The sequence below is a fragment of the Cottoperca gobio genome, chromosome 13, assembly GCF_900634415.1.
Source record: "Cottoperca gobio chromosome 13, fCotGob3.1, whole genome shotgun sequence".
Classification (NCBI taxonomy): Eukaryota; Metazoa; Chordata; class Actinopteri; order Perciformes; family Bovichtidae; genus Cottoperca; species Cottoperca gobio.
Window position 1 is genome coordinate 3,858,030 of NC_041367.1, and position 13,994 is coordinate 3,872,023.

Genomic DNA, 13,994 nt, shown 5'->3' on the forward strand with positions numbered 1-13,994 from the left:
AGTCTAAAGAAAATAAGCGTACTCACTTACTTACTGAGAGATGAGAAGATCTATATGAACTCTGTCTGCGTGTTAAACACAGAGCTGGAGTCAGGCCGTGCCATGTGAAAACTACAATCTGTGACAATACTATAATACTAAACTCTTAAGACTGGATATGAGGCTGAGGGATTTAAGATGGGCTTACTTTGTAGGGAGAGAGACACAACTCAAGTCATTCTGAGCAGCTCGCTGACATAATCAAAGAGACTCAGGTACAAGACCCACACAGGCAAGCTACCCCAACAAAGTCCCAGCGATCCAGTGTCATTAATACACACAGCACAGGAACAAGCACAAACAAAGCAAAAAGACAGAAGATGTTGCACACAGAAATACTTTCTCTACATGAACTATTCATACAAATGCAGATTAAAAAGGACCACAACACACACTTGCAGTACGTGTGTGTGTGTCTCTCTGGAATAGTTGGTGCCGGGACGTTAACATGCGATACATCATGTTGTTTATACCTTCAGGTGCGCTGACAGATAAAGCCTCTTTCACTGAATCAAATCTGATGAAAACCAAGTGCAGCCAGACAGAGAAAGGAAAGCTGCTCACTTTAAGTCCCGAGCCAAAGTTTAAAAGAAGACGAAAGGGAGCTGCTTTCACAGTCTGAGCTTTCTCATCACTTTACATACCAATATGGCGGACGGCCATAAACACTGCTCACTGGCTCATTTAATTGCGAACACGTGCCATTTGAATGGTTTACGTCATTTCGACCATCTGCTGTTTGATAACAGACATGTGTTGTATGCAACCCGGGTGACAAACTAAAATCCTAGAATTGAACAGATACTTAATAAAAGATGCAGCAGGAGCAGCAGTCTTGCATGGACACCTATCACAACTCTGTGCAAAGCTTAGCCCCTCCCGTTTAGCATGTTCTTTTAAAGGGGACACATTGAGAACCGGTGCTTGTGCACATGCATACATTTGGGGATCCTGAGTGCTTTCTACCCACAAACTGGGACAGAAGACAAACTTAGCATAAGACAGAACTACCTTTGCAAAGGTGTGCAATATACAGAGGATACATACAGATATATTCAGACAGAAAACTGCCATTCAGCAAGTGGTAGAAGATGCTAATACATAGTTAAATAGTTCCAGTAGCTCAAGCAGAAGGTTTATAAAGTCAGTGAGCTTTAATATTCTGACTAGACATATATTCAACATCCACCAGTCCATCAGTTTCACTAGTCTGATGTGTGACACAGTGTGAACAGCTCCCTGTAGCCATCATGCAGAATGATTATAGGTTAAGGGATGATCCAAAACATATGTTGCTTTAATGGGCGTTGTGTTTGTGTGTGTGTGTGTGTGTGTGTGTGTGTGTGTGTTACTGCGGGTAAAGTAAAGTATGTATCTCTCTGCTGCCAGGTGCTAAACACTGTATGCACTGTGTTGGAGGAACACTCTTCACTTGTAGTGTGTGTGTGTGAGTGATATTGTGCCTCCCTTGGTCTGTCTTATTGTCCACATATAGCTCTACCGTCTCTGTGCGTGCATGTCATAATCTGGTCCTCCCTCCCCAAGGATGAAAGACATATTACATGTGTGTTTTTCTCTTTTTTACGCTCATATTTTGCGTATGGTTTTCTTTTTATGTGTCTGTAATTTTCAACATATGTGAATGTGGTAATAGGTGCCTATATGCCACTATATCATATGTTCCATGTGCAGTGTGTCACGCCTTATGCCGTTGTATGCAATTATTGTGAGAGCGTGTGTGAGAGTTTGTACACACGTTCGGCCCCTTCCTTTCTGTGTGTGTATGCAAGGCTTGGAGTGTGAGTCTCCCTCCTCCCTGTTTATATGCAGGCATGTGTGCGTGTGAGCGTGTGAGCGTGTGTGCGTGCGTGTGATGTCTTGCATGCCAGTCTAGCTGTAGAGAAAGACAGCCATCATTAGGGGCTCCTAGTGAGAGCAGGATTACAGGGCTATTAGATGGAAGTCACACGCAGACCCACAGAGCCCCTGCTTTTAATCTAACACTGTACCACATTCCAGTGGCAACACACACACACACACACACACACACACACACACACACACACACACACACACACACACACACACACACACACACTACACACACACACACACACACACACATCCGCTACTCTCTGACCATGCGTGCGTTGTGTCGTGTGATCGCAGTACTGTTAGTGGGAGGTTAAAGGTCAGGTTTCTTTCCCCCAGACACAGTGACCTTCTCCTCCTGTCCTGGTCCATCTGCAACAATGCCAGAGAGGGAGGGGGGAGGGAGACACGACCAGACAGGGAGGGGAGACGGAGAAAGAGTTTGGGTGGGGCAGAAAGAAAATACAAAGCAAAGCGGTGAGGGAGGAGAGGAGGAGGGATTTAGACTGCATGGGGCACCACCAGAGTGTGTTTGGGTGTGTGTTCTTGTGTGTGTCCATGTGCTCAATTACATACTTTATCAGCCATGCTTGTGCAAATATGTTGGCGCTCGAGAGACTTTGAAAGTTTACGGACAAAACACATTCACACACACGTGTTGTTATGAATGAATATGCTAAATGACATGACTAATGACTAATGGTGAAGAGTATTGTTAAGAAGAGACTCACCTCCTGGAGGACTCAGGAGCTTTTTAATCATGACTGCATTAATGAATATATTGTTCAAGTTTGTACTTTTAGCAGTAAAGTGTTGACCTGAGTGTGCTGATACAACCGTGAGCAGGGGCCACATGAGGTCATCAGGTTCAGCGCTTGAGGATGAGATACAAAGCTTATGGTTTAAAACAAAAAGTCTAATTTGTCCTTTATACGCTTACAGCAGCATTGTTAGTTTTTATAAAAATCAAATTACTTTCTTAAAATTGATGAAAATGCCTCGACATTGAAACAGTATCTTGGCAACAGAGCGATATCACAAGGTCATGATCAAAACCTGATTATCACACACACACACACACACACACACACACACACACACACACACACACACACACACACAACACAGAGATCAATAAATCTTTTCTAAAGAACAAGGTGATAGAAGATTAGCTTTTAATTAGATAAGAACTGAGAGGGGTCATTAGAGACAGAACTGAAGCAAAGTGTGAAAGGCTAAGAAAGACAGAAGACAGAAGACAGAAAGAAAGAAAGAAAGAAAGAAAGAAAGAAAGAAAGAAAGAGAAATCAAAGGTCATCTAAAGGGATTATACTGATTGATTTGCTCTAAAACTACAGACACAGCACAGTAACAAATGGGCCTCTTAAATTAGATGTGAAAGAAGTGAAAGAAAGGGGTGGTGGGGGAAGGAGCTGCTGTACTGAAGGTCCATGAATGACATAAAAGAGCATGTCAGCTGTGAAATTGCCATCAGGGCACCTTGAACTGGCTGAACCTATCTGGACAGGCAGAGGGAGGCGGTTAAAGAGACAGTGGGAGAACAGGAAGGGAGGTGCTGCTGATATGCCGCATTTACAACTCGCTCAACTCGCTCTTTGTGCTTTTCTGTGAGCATGAAGTTGTGTATTTTAATACCACCGCGGTCGAGGTTCCAGGTGAGATGAGTCGATATGAGTCGCCATTTTTAATAGCGGCCTCACTTTTTAAAAAAATACTCAACCCAGATTTGAAAGAAAAAAGGATTGAGGAATCAGTGAGTGTCGTGTTGACAACACGTCATGGCGTTCAGCTGAGAATCCTGTCTACACTGAGGGGGAACATAAGAGAGAAGAGGACCTGGGGGAACCATGTGGCTGTCGGACGAGGCTGAGCAGGATGAGGAGGACAAAGAGAAGAGGGGATGAAGGAGTGCTGAGCAGAGGAGAGGAGGCACTGACTTGACTTAGTGACCTTTCTAGACTAGGAATGGACGCCCACGTCTTACCTTGATTGATGGGCTTTCTGTGATATTGATTGACTTGTATATCAGCAAATCCTCCACCTTCCTATTAGACAAACCGTCCTATTGTATACAAGTAGAAAGACCCACCGTCCTCTGTGGTGGCTAATGATGCGGCGCACAATGTGCAGCGTGTGAAGAGAAATGTATTAAAATAAAATAAATGATTCAGGGGGATCTTTGCCCCCTCGTTTATAATTCCACTGGTATTGTTTACATTTCCTACAGAGTACTTTGCACTGATGTAAATGCTGTTCGGCAGTTGAAGCTGCATGTTTTAGTTAAGATTTCACAATTGTAAAGCTGCAGTCATTTGTTATTTTTACATTAACAACGGATTAAATGACTGCGTGTAATGTCACTTCACTCTCAGTGTTGACAACACATTCCCTCATTATGAAGTCAGGTAGACGGGAGGAAGACGCACGATACAATCTCACAGAAATGAGAATTAAAGTCATGCTAGAAGGAAATAAGTGTGTGTGTTAGTGGACTGCTTAGATGTGATTGAGCCCAGGTGTTAACACACAAAGACTGAAAGTATACACACACACACACACACACACACACGGCAAAGTCACTCTCATCACAGATATGCTCCCCTTCATATCCTCTCTTTGTTCTTGTTCATAATTTACTCCCTTACTCTATTTCATACACACACACACACACACACACACACACACTTCCTCCTTCCTTCCTTCCTTCAGCCGCCTCATCCGTCTTCCCCCTATGCGCTGCCTCCCTCTTTTCAATTTTTGTTTCACAATTTATTTCAACTCCATTCGGATGGTTCAGGCACAGAAATCCATCACTGCACACTCAGCTGCCAAAGCAAATATTAACTCTGCCTGTCTCTATCTCTCTCTCCCCCCCCCCCCATTTCAACTCTCTCACTCTCTTCGCTCGCTGTGACCACACACACACACACACACACTCACACACACAAATCTCTCTTTGTTTCCACTTTTACAGTGACAACTTCTTCTGTCTTGTGCGGACAGCGACACATACACACACATACCTCTTGTTGAAGTTCAGCATTCCTCTTCGTCACCAGCTGATGTTCATCTTTAGTTTGGCTCAGCTGTAGCGCCTCCTGCTGCTGGGAGTGCTGCAACTCCCGGTGTATCTCCTCCTCTCTCCTCCTCCCTTCCTCCTCCCTGCTCGTCCTCTCCTCCTGCAGCTCCTCCTGCAGTCCTCGCAGCACCTGCTCTCTCTCCTCCAGCTGGAGAAGAATGAAAAATAGATTCCAATTTGTGCATATTTGCATTTTTATTGAATCATGACTATTTATCTGTTAATGTATTTTGTCAGAAACAGCAAAGAAACTGGAGGACGGCTTTGGATTGTGTCTTTGCTCATTCACTCATGAACTTCTTCACTGTCGCATGAGACATCTCAGAATTCTGTTTTTACACTCACTCGCTCAAATGTGCTGCCAAGATGTCAGGGAAATCAAGACGACATAACTGTTACAGGACTTCAAGGGGTTCCGTGTCATGTGTTGGGGGAAACATGTTTTCTGTTACCTCTTCTAGATTTTGCACAGGAAGTGGGGAGGAGAGGACTACGCAGTGCACGACACAGTGGGAGCTGAGGTAGAGCTGGAATTCTCAATTTTACTACACTGTGGAAACTCATAAAGTGTCACTTGTTTTGGTTGTTACTCACACTGTATGCTGTGGGCGGATGTATTCTTCAGTGTGTGGGTGAACCAGTTCACCTGATGTGTCATTGTTTTCTGTTGTCTTACCCCCACTGTCTGGATTTACCGTCTCTTTCTTCCTTCTTTATCCCCTCAGTACACACAGAGACTAACCACAGTGTCATCCACACTGTCTGCATGCATGTGTGTGTGTGTGTGTGTGTGTGTCAGTAGTCTGCACAGTGTGTGTTCATAATGGTCTCCAATGATGCAGAAGGCATGTAAGAGAATTACTGGAAACTATGCAACATAGACAGAAAACACAGACAAGCATTACACGCAGCAACAATGTGGAAACTCTCTTTAGTTCCTGGAAGGCAGAACGTCACAGAGAGGAAACAGACAGTACCTAGAGGGAAGTGAAGCAACGGAGGAGAAGGAAAGATGTCATCTCGTCTGATTTCTTTTAAATATGGGGAATGAAAGATGTGAAAATAGGGAGGGGGATATGACAGGAAAGCTGGAGAGGAGGGCGTGTTGAAGACGCCTTATATGGTAAATAATTAATTATACTATAAGCTGCCTATTACAAATGCATGTCGTTGGTATTTCTGAATGTAATGTAGGCATGCACCTTCTGCTGGAGCTGCGTGCCGTCTTGCTGGTACAGTAGAAGCAGCAGTTGGTTCTTCTCCTTGTCAATCGTCAGCTCTAACTCCACCTCCCTGCGAAGCTCCTCCATCTGCTCCCTCAGGTGCAATGCATTCTGGGCTCTCTGCTCTTCGAGGGCGGCAGCCAGCTGAAAAAGACAAAGACAAAGGATACACTTACACACCAGTGTAAGAGTGTGTGATGACCACATAACGCTTTTCATACAGATATATGTTATAGTGCGTGATGAAAACTCTAAGTAGAAGTTCATTCGAGGCCACATCCTAAACCTCGTCTCTAATTCAGAGTCCTAAAAGAGAACCGTGAAGTGTTGATTTCTTCACCATATAAACAGGAAGGAGACCTGAGCAGACAGCAGTGGTGTATCAAACCGCTGGGTACACAACACTCATGCAACCTGAAAATGTGTCTCAAGAAAACCTTTTGAGGTTTTTGTAGCTGTCAGGGAAGGTTTGAGAACAGATCTGGCATTGTTGTCTTACTCTTAAAAACACAACAGCGCTTCTGTAAATATATTTAAGCTCAAAGAAACGAGCCGCAGTCTCTGCCCTCTAAAGATATTGTTATTGTTCCATGGTGCGTTGTTATTGCTGGGCTCTAAAATAGATGTCTTCACCCTGTTCATAATATATGAGGGGGACTGTGCTATGCAAAGCTTTGTCACAGAGTGTGACAAGGACAGCCGTGTGACCGGCCTTGTCATCTCTGGCAGTCAATAAATGTAATTGTCGGTGACATAAAACGGCAGATTTGGCTCTTGAAAGAGAGGGGCCGAAGATGCACGTGACATATTTAGTCACGCATGGTCAAGGCTACCTTGTTTTTCTAGAAGATCAGACAAACTGAGCGTCAGAGCCACGGGCTGGGATCATTGTGTGTGTGTGTGTGTGTGTGTGTGTGTGTGTGTGTGTGTGTGTGTGTGTGTGTGTGTGTGTGTGTGTGTGTGTGTGTGTGTGTGTGTGCGTGCGTGTGTGCGTGTGAGCATTTATGCATGCGAGTGTGAAAAAAGAGAAATAGTTGATGTGGGTGAAAGAGGGAAAAAATAAAGACGGATTGACGTGTGAAAAAACGTGTGTGTGCGTGTGTGTGTGTGTGTGTGTGTGTGTGCGTGTGTGTGTGTGTTATGGTTGCAGTTTGAGAGACTGTATGAGAGATTGCGTGTGCTGGATGAAATGAGAAAACACCACTTCCTCTCTGCTGGGTGAATGTACGTGTGAGGAGCTCGGATGGTTCGTCTGTGTGTATCCGTTTGTGTGTAAGAGTGTGTGCATGTATGTACACAGCTGTCATTTGTATTTAAAAAGTGACCACTTCCTTTCCATGGGTGTAAGCCAGGAAGCCCACAATGACAGCAACCTGTATGGATGCGTGTGGGAACCATCCTTGTGCATACGTCGTCGTATTGCACGTGGCATCTTTATATCTATATCTATATATTTAGATCTTTTTGGGTTTAGGAATAGAATCGAATAAGCCAAACTAAATTCTTGTACATGTTCTGTTGCAGTTTCTCTTTAATCACTGTGACCAAACATGCTTGATGTGTGTGTGGAGTCGGGTCAGTGGTTAAGATGAAGTGAAATATAGTTCTCAAACAGAACAGAACACTTTTAACACTTAGCTTAACAGATACTGTAAATGTTTTATGTTACCATTTGTTGTGCAAAAAGTGTCGCAACTGGACTATTGTAATTCCAAAAAAGGTAAACAATACTCTACTCCATTCACAAATATTTCATACTTAATATTCTAAGATGAATTTGTAAAAGATGTAACGTTATTTTCATTCTTAGTTCTTGAGAAATGTCCTCTTTGTTGTGACATTCATCTAAACCTCAGCCACTCTCGCAGGCAGACACTACGACCATGTTTGCCTAATAAAAGACAGATTGGTTTTGTGCATGTGCGTGTGTGTGTGTGTGTGTGCGTGTGCGTGTGTGTGTGTGTTTACTTTATCTGGTGTCGAACAGACTGGTGGTCTTGGAGCCTCATAATCTCGTCCACATTGTGTGTGTCAGGATCCTCCCTGTTAAACTCCTCTGAACTGTGACAATAGCTTGGATGCTGTCCTGGCGTCTATTTACTTCAACAGACTGGAACTAAGTGTCTGCCAGTCACAAACCGATACACCCAAAGTCGCTATGAACAATTCTTTATTTGTTTGAGTTCATTACACAACATTACATCTAAAGACCATATAACCAATATGCAGTTACAACCAGGCAATTTGATTACACTGGTAAAACCTTTAGCTAATTATAAGGATGTCTGGGTCCTATTTTCTTCCAGATAATTCAGCTGCACTGTGTATCGTTCCTGTTATGTTGGACTAAATCAAAATTAGCAGGCAATTGAATTATGTTGGGCAGCTGCTAGTCTGACTCACAGGATGTCGACTGTGCGTATAAGCCTGCTACTGGCCAGACCTTTTCCTCCAGCGATGGCACAGCGCTAAAACAAAGTGTGGAGATAGGTCTGGCTCTGCAAGACTAGACAGCTGCTATCTTACTCACAATGCTGTGTGTTTCCAGTGTTTTAAAGGAGCACAATAGGACATTTCTGGCAAACACGGGGCTGGAAGGCTTATATAGCCGATACCGATCCATAAAATAAAATGCATGGATCAGCACAGATCCTGAGCCTACACATTGGCTTAGGGCGTAAATACTGAGCCTGTCTGTTTGCTTGTCAACAGGATTATGGGGAAACTACTGGTGGCAGGGTGTAGCATGGGACACAGGAATAACCCATCACAGTTTGGAGCGGATCTGAATTGCCGGGCGGATACACGAATGATGTTTCTCTATTGTTGACACAGCGAGATTAATGTGGTGTTGAAGTCATTGTCTAAATCAACGTGTGCTTTAAATGTCTGAGCAATAAAATACAACACATCTAGCAGTCGTGTTATTTCCACGTTACGACTTAAGGCTCATGAACACACCGCAGTTGGAAGGACGATGAAGTGGGAACGTCTGAGGAGCATGTGAATGCACCTCCGTCTGATGCTGAAGCTTATCTCCTTAGATAGCTATATATCTAATACACACCCCTGCATACACATACATGCAATCGTCCCATGTGATGTGCACGCAGGCACGTGGTCACATACTTCCCAGGATATGCACAGATCATGATTTAATCTCACACCTGTTCAGAGTCATAGACTTACTTTAGATGGACTCCACTAGCAGCTCTCCCTCTACTTTGTTCTCTCTTCTCTCAGCACTTCTCCTCACACGTGGTTTAATACATTGTAAAATGTAAAGTGTGATAGAAAACCTTCACTACTCTGAGTCTCTTGTCCTCCCGTCCTCCTCAGATTCACGACATGGGTCAAGACCTTTCTCGTGTGTTAGGTGTGTAAATAACAAGGGAGACAGGGTAGGAGTGTGTCCGATAGGTAAGATTTAAACTGCCGAAGGCCAAGTTCATCCTACATTTGACTTGTCCCCCCCTCCCTCCCCTGGGGTCACCCGGAGTGTAAAGAGAGTTCACCTTTCACCCACTGCACTCGTGACCTGGCAGACCTCCGTTCTGCAGAAAGCCCTTTTATAATAATTGGTAAAAATATTAAACTCAAATGAGTAATACGAGCAGAAACCCCTCCCAGGGTCAACACTGCTTTACGTCTGGCCCCACATGTACATCTCTAAATACATATACACCCGTACCTGCACACCTGAATGCCCGTTATTTATGGATGGATGGACTTAAGCGTGCCGGTGGCAAAATAGCAAACCTGCTACGATATAAATTGCATCATGGTCCACTTCTCTCCACATTATGTAATCAGTAGTAATATGATTATTGTTAGTAAAGACTTACCTTAGAGGGCATTTGCCGTCTGCAGTCTTCCTCCATCTTGTTCAGGGCTCTGCTTTGGGACTCTATCATCATGTCTCTGTAAACACAAACACAAGAACATAAATATATGAATACTCAGGGCAACATAGACTCAGAACAGTCCTCTACTTGTAACTGAGAGGTCCTCTATAATGTTGTACATTTCAAAAAAGGAAAGAAACATCCAGCATACAGACTGTAATGAAAAGATAAATATAGCATGTTCTAATAGTAACTGCCCGAGGACCAAATAACTCATTCTCTTACATGTGCAGCTGCACACAGCCTTCCATCTGTTTCTCTAACCATTACAGCGCTGCTGTAAAGGCCTTAAGATTCCCATATGAGACCACATGACACGTCCACTGTCACTGGCTGCACAACCAAACCTCCAGATGCAACAACAGAAACTCCATATATTCTGACACTAACTGCACAACCAGAGAGAGACACTTACCAGAGATAACATGCAGTGACTTCACTTCAACAGTCAGTGAGTGAAGTATGTTTAAAATTCTCTCTCACACACACACTCACACACACACACACACACGGTTGCATTAACCAGCGCAGCACTTTCTGCAGTTGAATAGATAAGTAAGCCAACATCACATCTGAATCTGTCACGATTCAAAAAGCTCTGATAATATTTACACATGCTTGTTTTTTGATGATCCTCTCAGCATGTCAGGTTGCATAAAGAATATTTAACCACCGACCCGAGTCTCTGGGGGGGAAAGGGAAGAGGGGGATGAGGGAGGGAAGGAAAGATCTTCAAAAGAAAGAAACAGTGAGATGGAGCTGAGATAGATAGAAAGGATGAATTTCATTGATTTGTTGATCTTCTGTCCAAATATAATTTGTCATTTCAGCAGCTGGTCCGGCTGATAAGATGTGAAGCAGCGTGGATCTTAATCCAGCCAGAGCCGAGTTAAGGAACTACGTTCACTACCAATATTTATACAGTTAGAGTCGGCGGAAAAGGCTCTTTGAAGGAGCTCTTCGTGCACACGCATACACAATGGCATGAGAACATTTCAATACATATACATAGGAAAATCCCTAAGCGACAGAGCCACCGCCTTATAGCACCTTGTGTGGGCCCGCCGGCGTGAAAAAAGTGGGTGAACTGATGTCGGTGTGTGTACAAGTGTGCACACTTGACTCTGTGTTTACCTGATGGTGCAGAGGATGATCTACAGTGTAATAAAGAGCAGCAGCTACATTCCATCTCTTCCTAGCAGACACAATATTATTCACTCCACTGGCTCTGGCTAATCAGCCTACCACACACACACACACACACACACACACACACACACACACACAAGCACAAATAGATGCAGACAGACAGCCATGCATGAACGCTCCCCAAGAGTTGCAAGTTTGATGCCAAGATCTGACTCCTAAAGCTCATTTAAATGTGTCCCAGCCTTGTTAGAAGACGGGATTCAGAGAGGAGATATAAGCTTTAACAGTTGCTGTTAAACAAGCATTATGAAACTACCCACCAGAGCAAAAACACATCTGATAGATTATGTGTGTAATAGTTATGTGGCACGCAAATCTACACCAAGGATGTTCAAGTCATTTTGGACAGCCCAGATACAGATACTTAGGATCGGATCAGGACAATTCTACTTCATACGTCCGAGATAATGACATTTTGTGTCCTTTTTTAAGTCCAAAGAGCAGCCTCTGCAGGGGTTTTGCAGTTAAGTCTTAGCTGGTAAAAAACCTCAAGTGAGGATTTGCCGTTTTACAAATCTGAAGACTAATATGTAACAAACTGCTGAAGCATGAGCGCTTGCGTGTTGGTATCCCGCTGTCAGATATAATTCTGTCTCTCTGATAATCAAAAAAGTAGACCCCTGCAAAGGTAGAAGTTTTAAGTCAACTTTAAGCCTGTACGTGCACGTGTGTGTGTGTGTGTGTGTGTGTGTGTGTGTGTGTGTGTGTGTGTGTTGGCATGTGTGTCTGTGCGTGTGTGTGACCCCCCAGGGGAGCGTGAGCGTGCAAATTCAGCCCTCGGAAGGAGGTCTGGTGGGATTACAGGGAGGAATGATGGGAAAATCTGGGAGCACTCTCTCATTCACTCACACGCCAGGCTGCTTTTAAGGACAGGAGAGTGTGTATCTGTGCAGCGTGAGCAGTGTGTGTGTGTGTGTGTGTGTGTGTGTGAATGTGCAGCGTGAGCAGTGTGTGTGTGTGTGAATGTGCAGCGTGAGCAGTGTGTGTGTGTGTGAATGTGCAGTGTGAGTGGCTGCTTCCTCATCTAAAAGGCGCATTCCATTTTTCCATTATGCTGATACTATCTTTTGTGCACACGCACGCAAAGAAGACTGACTCTACTCCAAATTATATTTTACAGCGAAGCTCAAGCGCAATTTGAGAAAGTTATTGTTACGTCTGAATCAATAGATCAACAGGAATCTCTGCTGACATCATCTCATACATAACTCTCCATCTGGAATGATGATTAAGATTTCAAAGTCGAGAATCCTCTAACGCGCTTTTAAAGCAGGACGGACGGCCTTGTAAAAAAATTGACATATGAATTTACAGCAAATGGGAATTTATGACAATTGAATAAAAAGGACCGAGAGCCACAATAAAAGTAAAGAGCCAGACGTAGACGATATAATATTTTCCACTCTGGGAAAAGAAATGCAGAAAGCACAGAAACAGAAGAGAGGAGCGGTAAACACAGCTGAATCACACATCTCATAGATGTGCTGCTGACATTAATCTTTTAAAGTCTTTTATTGGCCTAATTGTGTAAAGCCTAAGGCATTAAACCACTTCTCTGCACAGGGACAGGCAGAAGGGAGAGTTTTTGGGATCATCATTTCTGTCACGAAGACATTCCTCCGCTGCTTGAAACCACTTGAAACAAGTCCTCTCGCATTTAACAGACGGATGAGACGCCACACAGATACTCCTGACCTCTCTTGACTTTTAAATCTTTTACTCTCTCCGCTTTCTGCCACTTTCACTCTTTTCTCCTCTTCTTGGGCTGTCTCTCTGTTTTTAACTTTGTGTCAGTTATACTGAATCAAGTGCAAGCTGTCATGTTCCATGTGTGTGTAGTGTGTAGATCGTGTGCGCCCCTGTGACCTGGGCTGTGTGCATGCGAGAGCCAGACAGTGTGTGAAGTAACCACTGCAACCACAGTCACGGTCTCCATCCCTCCTCCCTACAACAACCCCAAACCCTGCCTCCCACCCTCTCTCTCTCAGCCTCCTTCCTTCCTTTGCTCCCTCCTTTCACGCGTCTCTCTATCCTCGTCTTTAATGTCTGCCTCTTTTCCTTCCTTCCTCCCTCTCAGCTGCTATGTCTTTCCTTCGCTTTCTTCCCACCCCTCAATCTCACCGCTCTGCCCTGGGGAGACCATTGTCTGCTGGTTACTAAACTGGTTTTTCACGGTCACTTCACAACTGGTGTTCATCAACATCTGCATTGTTCCACATTATAAGATACATAACTTGCACTATGTAGCTTTGATGAGCAGGTCGAACATGTTGATGAAACTGGACCATATTTTAGAGAGAAAATCTTTTCTGGCCCGACGTAATACTGGCATGGAGCGACACCGGGGTCGTGCCAGAACCAGAGCCGTGCAGGGAGGCTACCTGGCCAGTAATATTAGCTGGCTTGTGTTGTGTTGTTGCACCTGCTTGATGTTTGGCTGTGGGTTAGGGTTAGCTATCGTTTTTTATTTGATATAATCTAGTGTTAACTCTTATCCTTAATCACCTCCTTACTCCGGTATAGTTGACACCGGACTACAGCACATGCATCAAGAAGGGAATAAAGCTATATGTTCTCTTTGCACAGCCTCCTACTGCAGATAAACACTTTTAAAGGCCATATTAACCCATATTAACCTCGCAAGGG

General features: G+C 44.0%; 1 protein-coding gene across 4 annotated transcripts in view; it reads right to left on the reverse strand.

The window, feature by feature from the left end:
• lekr1 (Leucine-, glutamate- and lysine-rich protein 1) overlaps nt 1–13,994 on the reverse strand; it is a 65,735-nt gene that overhangs the window by 1,587 nt on the left and 50,154 nt on the right. For all 4 annotated transcript variants that reach the window (XM_029447253.1, XM_029447254.1, XM_029447256.1 and 1 more), the window contains 3 exons: nt 10,080–10,155; nt 6,214–6,378; nt 4,956–5,159 (listed from right to left, as the gene is read on the reverse strand). In XM_029447253.1, the coding sequence (XP_029303113.1) occupies nt 4,956–5,159; nt 6,214–6,378; nt 10,080–10,155 (445 nt within the window). The remainder of the gene's footprint in view (nt 1–4,955; nt 5,160–6,213; nt 6,379–10,079; nt 10,156–13,994) is intronic.